General features: G+C 21.8%; 2 protein-coding genes across 2 annotated transcripts in view; both read left to right on the top strand.

Moving 5' to 3' along the window:
- Phum_PHUM445120 (uncharacterized protein) overlaps window positions 1-5,941 on the top strand; it is a gene marked incomplete at both ends in the record, with an annotated part of 18,189 nt that extends 12,248 nt beyond the window's left edge. The window contains 6 exons of the mRNA XM_002429592.1: window positions 41-164; window positions 3,812-3,922; window positions 4,652-4,789; window positions 4,866-4,963; window positions 5,168-5,333; window positions 5,760-5,941. Of these exons, the coding sequence (XP_002429637.1) occupies window positions 41-164; window positions 3,812-3,922; window positions 4,652-4,789; window positions 4,866-4,963; window positions 5,168-5,333; window positions 5,760-5,941 (819 nt within the window). The remainder of the gene's footprint in view (window positions 1-40; window positions 165-3,811; window positions 3,923-4,651; window positions 4,790-4,865; window positions 4,964-5,167; window positions 5,334-5,759) is intronic.
- A 1,727-nt stretch (window positions 5,942-7,668) lies between these two features.
- On the top strand, window positions 7,669-8,173 carry Phum_PHUM445430 (uncharacterized protein; the record flags this gene model as incomplete). Its single annotated transcript, XM_002429593.1, has 2 exons — window positions 7,669-7,858; window positions 8,063-8,173. Coding segments are annotated over 2 exons (301 nt in total), but the record flags the coding sequence as incomplete, so codon positions are not given.

Raw genomic sequence — 8,173 nt, forward strand, 5'->3', positions numbered from 1 at the left:
AAAAAAATTAATAATTTTTTTTTTGTTTGTTTGTTTGCAGGACATTGCCGATAAGAGAGCAAATCAAGAATCTCTTTTAGAAGATTTTAATAATAAATATTATTATTTTACACGTACGAAAGGATTATTTAGAATTTGCTATCCGAAAGAGAAACCGAAATCGGGTGAGTAAAATAATAATAATAATAATAATAATAATAATAATGAATTTAACTAACGATGGCGATTATAATCATTTTGAAAGTTTGTAAAATAATAATTATTATAAATAAAAAAAAATGATATGTAATAACAACAAACGGTTTTCGTTTTTCATTTATTTATTTATTTTTCTTTTTGATTATTTATCGGATTTTGTATTTCCGGTTTTGTCTATTGCCGCATTTAATAAATACTCTTTTTAAAAAACGTGAATCGACGAAAATTTTATTTAAATCCATACTTTCGATTTTCTTTTTTTTTTTACCGAAAATTATCAAATGCGAACGATGAGATAAATAAATAATTTCTATGTAAGATCATCATTATCTCAATGTTATTTTCGAAAGTTAAAAAAAAAAAGAAAATTTCGTGTATTATGTGTACATCCTTTCCGCAAAATAATTATTTTTTTTGACGATTAAACGAATAACACGCAAAACCGACCGCCATTTTGTTTTCTCGAGGAAGACGTTAATGAAAATGTAATCCGGAATATTGTCATTTACGTTCATGTTACCTCGTGGGCGAAAATCGCCCACACATAAATAACTAAACGATGAAAGGAAAACAAGATTTTATCCCTCTCATTTTACCCTTCTTTTAATTATTTCAAAAAAAAAAAAAAATGAGTTTTCACCCCCAATTAAAGGTTTAACTCATTCATTCATTCATTCATTCATTGTAAATATAATTGAGAGTTAGAAAAAAAATTGGTCAAAATAAAATATTATTATTTGTACTTGTTATTATTGGATAAATTCTTTTGTTATTTTGTCTTTTTAAACATAATGAATGAATGAATGAATGAATGAATGAATGGTCTTTTGATTTTGAATGAATTATCCTAACGGTTGAAAGAATGATTTATTAGAGTTTACACACACACACACACACCTGCGTTTCTTTTATGCAAACGACGGTTAATTATTACGACAAAAAGTATTGCCAACCTTATTTCGTTGACAAAAAAAAAATTCTTTTGAAAATTTAACGTTCGCTTGAATTGAATTGAAAAGGAAAATTTTTTTCTTTTCGCGGAAAAAGTATTTCGGATTGTTTTGAAACATTTTTCATTTTTGTTTCCGTTTCGTTGATTTTTAATAATCGATAACACCTTGATTTTTCATTTATTATTTATATTTATTGACTTATGTACGACATTTTGTGAGAAACGTAAACAAAAAAAAAAAAAAATCCGTTCCGGATCGATTTTATTATTATTATTATTTTCATGGTCAAATAAAAATTATTTAAATAAGGAAAAAAATCACCGCCTTTTATGAAAATTCTAAAAACGAATCGTACTCTTGAGTATTTTATTATTATCATTATTTCCCATCGTAATAATCTTTTTTTTTGTATAGAATTAGAATTTTTACTATTCGTTTAATTTTTCGTTGGATTATTTCAAAGTTTATTTTATTTGATAAAAATGGCGAAACCAAAAGAAAATAAGTAAAATAATTCTACCTACTACCAACGCCATTGTTTTATTTTTATCAAAAAAAAAATTTTCTTTTTTGTCCATTTATAATAATTGTAACTGTGAAATAATAATTTGAATGAATGTGAAAAATAAATATAGACGTAATCAAAATTTATTATTATTATTATTATTTTTTTAAATCGATTTTAGTGGGATGTTCGATAAACTTTTATAAAAATATTACTTAAGTAAAATATATATACAAAACAAAACAAAAAGAAACATCACGTGATTATTTTATATATTTAATATATTTTTAATGTTTTTTTTTTTTTTTTTCGTTAAATAATTGTCTGGCGAAAATAATAATAATAATGAATATGTTTTATATAGTGCGATAATGAGATTTTAGTTTAAGGGAAAATAAAAAAAAAAACTCGTGAGAAATTAAGAAAATTTTAATGACTCCCCACAAAAAAAAAAAAAGAAAAAAAAAGTTTAAAAAAGGAAATAGGATAACATAAAGGATGAATCATTTTGAATAAAACTTTGTGTGACGTTTATTTCCCCCTTCCTCTCCCCCCCCCCGTATTTTTAATATAAATTAATGCGATTTTAATTTTTTTGAGGGGGGGGGTGAAGGTTACAACCACTTTTTTGTAATTTTTTGCTCATATTCAAATCATTTTACCCCCAATCGAATTGTTGTATATTTAATAAAACAAAAAAGGAAAAAAAAAATTTGTAATTTGATGATTCATTCCGTCGCCATCTTTTTTTTTTTTTTAAATCAATAAATTATTAATTTTCCATTACAATAAATAATATTAAACGTTAAATTAGTGAATATGATTGGAAATTTTTAATAAAGAAAATTTTTTAAATTTCTTATAGAGTTTAAAAATTATCATTACTATTGTTATTATTATTATTATTATGTTATTTTGAAATGAAATCACAAAGCATGAATGTTACATTAGACCAAGTTGGTGGTTAAAAATAAATTTTCGCATTATTACTCATGAAGAATTATATATATATAGAGATTCAGTGAATGATAAATAAAAATATTATTATTATTATTGTTACTCTTATATATCTCATAATTTGTTATAATTATCACTTAACCGCATAATTAATCTAAGAGAAATAAAAACATGCAGAGCAGAAGACTTTTTAAATGAAAACCTTTTGTTATTAAATAGAAGAAATATTAGAAAAATTTTAATACTAAGGGATAAAAAGTGAAAGTTAAATTATTAAAAAATTATGCATGCAAACAATTTTTGTGTTGTTTGTGTTTGTAGTTTTGAATTTCTTTCATGAGAAACGAAAAAAAAAAAAATTATTGTTTTTTTTTTTTTTGTTTCCATTAATTAAAATTCGATTCTAAAGAGAAATTTAAACTTTTTTTTTTTTTATAAAACAATAATCGTCATATGACTCGACACACGATAAATAATTATTATAAATTATACCTTTAAAATTATGCGAAAAATTATTTTAAAAAAATAAAATAAAACGCGGTTAACTTCATTATGTTTTTGTTTTTTTTTTTTTTAAACGTGTTCGAAAACCGTTAAAAATAAATAACGAGAGGCGCCACTGTCGCTGCCGCTGCTGCCACTTCCAAAGTCATCTGACATCTGTCATAATGCAATTGCCGTTATTTCTAAAAAGTAAACGGTTTGCGCCATTTTGAATAAAAATCTTTTCTTTTTTTTTAACCGAAAATTATTGTAATTAACGTTTATTTTTATTGTTATTCATCATTAATGATAATAATAAGTCATTGTCATTGTTTTTTCAATTTATATGAGAGCACACGCACGCACGCACGCACACACACAAAAAGGTTAATAATTTAATTTATCTTTTTATTACTTTGAACTTATTACAATAGATATTGTTGTTTAGTTCCAGTTACAAAAAAATTTCATATGATAACCTTTCAACTTTTATTATTATTATTATTATTAAGTAAATTACAAAACCGTAAACTGGTAATATTATTATTATTAAAAAATTTATTTAGTCTACTTTTTTTTTTTACCTTTTTACTATATTGTTTTAATATTAACGATGATATTGACGTCATAATTGTTTGTCTTATTTGGTTAAGAACAATCGAGGGTAATAATTACCAAAAGTTTTTTTAATGTTTATATATATTTTTTGTTACAGTACAAATTTATCTTAGTCCAGTTGAAACTCATTGTTCAAACATTGATTATTACATACCAGATGTAGAAAATTTAACAAAGGAATTCACGGATGATGCCACTACAAGACTACGTAAGTTAATAATATTATAAAATAATAATAATGATAATAAAAAGAGTTTTGAAGTTGAGTTTGAATGTATATAAAACTATTATTAGGAAAATTTTATGTTGCATAACATAAAGTTAGTAGATGGAATGAGTGAGTGAGAGAGAGAGATAGATAGATAGAAAAGAACATCATTAAATGTTGCCCTAAAGTAAAATTAAGTAAATTATTACTTAAATTTGTTTTCCCCTTCCCTTTTAAACATTTTTCAATGTTATTTTTCTTTTGTTTTGTCACAAAATCATATTTAACGACTTTAACAAATCCTATTTACCAAAGATAAAAAAAAAATAATAATAAAACTAAATTATATTTTAATAATAAATTTTACTTAATAATAATTTTATATATTGTAAACCCTGTAATAATAATAATAATAATAAAAATGGTTTTAATAAAAATAATGTTTTCTTTTTAATCTTGATTTTAAAAAATGAAATTTTACAGTTTGTTGTTATGAGCAGAGAGAAGATAATAATAATAAAATAAAAATGAAAGAAATAAAACTCCTTACATAGGAGACTATTATTAAATTTTTTTTTTTTTTACTTACCAACATTATTTAATGTAAATTATTAACTTATTTAAAAATTTATTAAATGAATAAAATTATTATTAAAAAAAAAAAAAAAAAAATGAATTAAGAGTTTGTAATGGAAGAAGACATTTTGTTATGTGTGGTTTTTGTTGCAGATATGGGTCGATCCATGATTGCTTTGTTCATTCTATCATTCTTAGCTGTTTTCACTGCTTTTTGGACGGGTGTTGTTGGATGCTGGAGAAGATCACCTGGAAATATAACAGCAACGGCAATTGTTATGTTATTTGCTTGTAAGTTTTTTTAAATTTTTTTTCATTTCTCAGTTGAATTAAATAATAAAAATTTGTATTTTATTATTTGTTTTAGGTCTTTTTAGTGCTGGAAGTATGGGTTTATGGCATGGAGTTGAATATTTTGAGAAAGAAAAAGTCGTCGGAGAAGAATTTTACCAACAATGGGATAATGTAAGATGATTTCTTTTTTTAAAAACAAAAATCCCATCAATTATCTACCCACACATGAGTATATAATTATTCCAGGAGGGAAATTATATTGAAAATCAATCACATTCGAATATTTAATTTAAAATGTTTCATCATTCCTTTTGTAATGATGATAATAATAATTTTTTTAAACGAAATAAATTTATTTATGTATATTTATTTTAGGCATTACGTGATAATACAATCACTACCTACGATTGGTCATATTTTGTTGCATGGGTCGGAGTAGGTTTTTCATTAATAAGTGCAATTTTATTCTCTGGAGCTGCTATTTGTCTAAGAGGAGAAAGAGAAAAAGAAGAAGCCATGAATATGCAATATTTAATGCCAGGTGAAAAAAATATTTTTCCTCGGATTCAAATAAATAAATAATTAATTTTCAATAAATTCACATTATTATTAAAAAAAAAAAAAAAATTCTCATAACAAAAAATAAAATGAATTTGTTAATTCATTGTAAAACAATAAATTTCTCAATATAAATCTTTTTAAGATGAAAGGAGGAATGAAGTTGAATTGCAAAAAAAAATGAAATAAAATGGAGAGCGTTTGTTTAATAATAATAATAGGCATGTGAAAATATAACGAAGGTTATAATGAATGAATAAAACTGTGAGAATTTATTAATTGTTGCATATAAAAATATTTTTTTTTATGTTATTAAATTCTCATTTGTTAATAAAAAAAAAATAGGGAGCGTGAATTTTTTTTTTTTTTTTTTTTCTTATAAATAATAAATAAAAATTTTTTTTTTTAGTGTATCCACAAAAGCAACAATACGCATACGCAGGATATCCAGCACCTTATTATCACGGGCCACAATATGCTCAGGACCTGGAACATATAATTATTAATAAGATGAATATAAAAAAATTGGAAAAACTCTACAATTTTATATTTTTTAATGGCAAATTGTATTATTATTATTATTATTATTAATTATCATAGTTAAAATAATACAAACTTAATTATCAAATAGTTTGTGTTATTATTTATTTAACGTCAATTATTCTTGCCAATTAAATTAATATTACCTTCATAATTAATAAATAAATAAATAAATAAAGACTTGCCTTTAAAAAGTAAGGATTTACATTTAATAATTTAAGTTTAATAAGTTAGTTAATAAATTTGAAAAATTAAATTAAAATTTTTTAAAAAAATTAAATCGAAATTCTCTCTCTCTCTCTCTCTCTTTCAAAAAAAACGAACGAGGGGTTATTATAATAATAATAATTATTTAATATATCGTGTTATCGTTAATTTTTTTTTTATTAATGTTTCAATAAACAAAATAAATACGTAAAAATATAAATAAAAATAAAAGTTTAAATTTTTCATAATTTTTTTCAGTAATGCTCAATTTTAATTTTTATTTTTATTATTTTTATTCATAAGAGTAAAAAAAAAAAAAATTATTTTAGTTATGTAAATATATAATGATTTTTTTTTTTTTTTTTTTAATAAGATGTAAGTAAAATTTATAATTTAATATAGAATAAAAAAAAAAGAATTATTGTAAGAAAAAGTAGATTTTTTTTTTTTTTTTTTTTTAATAATTAGGTTATTGTAATAATGTTTTCATTTTCTTTTTTAACAATTAGGATTTCCTTTTAAAATAGAAAATTTAGAAATCCTTTTTTAAATTTTTTTTTTAAAAGAAAGATGTAATTTAGTACAACATTCAATGAGAGTATTTTTTTTTTTTTTTTTTTTTTTTTAATATTTCATCTTTCTTTGATTATATTGATATTATATTAATATAAAAAAAACATTAAGAACAATTAAATAAAATAATAATAATAATTTCATTGAAAATAATAAAAATGAAATATAAATAATTTAATACATGTTATATTATTATTGTATTATTGGAAATCTGTTATTGTTATTAGTATAATATTTTTAATGAATAATAATTTTTAATTAAGTCTGATGAATTTTTTTTTTTGGTTTAAATGATAGAATCTTATTAAAAATTTTTATTTCATTTTTTTTTTGTTATTATTATTATTGAAGTAATTTTATCAAATAAAAAATTTTTTAAAAAGTTATTGACTTAATTTTTTTTCAAATTTCTTTTTATTACTGCAATTTTATGTAACATAAATGTAAGCTTTAATTTTACAATAGATGGATGTAAGAAGTTGTCAAAAATATTATTTTCATTATAAAATTAAATTAAAACAAAAAAAAATTAATTTTTCAATTACAATAAATTTAAGGTATAATCAGGTGAATTTGTAAGTATGGCAGAAAAAATTCTTCTAATAAATGATTGACATAAGTTTTAAAAGTCTGATCTATTAAAATTGTTAGAAAAAACTTATTAAAATAATTGTTATTCTATTAAATAAAATAAAAATAAAACAGGTTTTAATAACATTTTTCTTTTTTAAATGGTGTGTTTGTGTGTGTTTGGTTCAAACAAATTGCGCCAAAAGTTTTGAACACTTTTTTTTTTTTTATAGCGAAGTTTTGAAACGTGAATTCGCTGGTATTTACTTTTAGTCTTCCGTTTAGGTGCTTTATTAAAAATACAATCACAATGGCTTCTCATTAATTAATAATTTACAAATTTGTAACAGTTTACAACATCTTAAATATTTTATTTTGTTTTTATTTAAATAATATCAAACTATTAAGTACTCTAAATAAATAATAAAATGACAGAAGACCGAGAGGATGAGCCTTTCGTTGATTTATATATATCTAATTGGGAACAGCAATGTATAAATCAGCTGGAAGCAGAACAAGATCTTGAAGGACAATTAACGACTGAAAAAGAACTTGTAAATCATAATATATGGTGTTCCTTTCAAAATACTGCTACAGCTATAGCTCAGCTCTACAAAGGTTTGTAAAATACATGGTAAAAAATTAAATTCTTTTTAATTAAAATGACCGACATTTTTAAAAAATGGATGAAAATTATTTTTTCGATATTGTTTTATTTATGCCTTTCAAAGAATTAAATTCGTATTTTGCGAAGACTTTTTTCTTTTTTTTTTTTTGTTTTTTCAAAGATTTCAATGAATTTTTATTCATTTTTTAAAATAGATCGTGTTCAAGACGCAGCTTCATTATGGCTACCTTTTCAAACTGCAGCTGGAACAGTAACCACATTGTACAAAGGTAATATTATTTTATTGTTGTCGAAAAACACATTTT

The sequence above is a fragment of the Pediculus humanus genome, genomic scaffold (assembly GCF_000006295.1).
Source record: "Pediculus humanus corporis 1103172108214 genomic scaffold, whole genome shotgun sequence".
NCBI lineage: Eukaryota > Metazoa > Arthropoda > Insecta > Psocodea > Pediculidae > Pediculus > Pediculus humanus.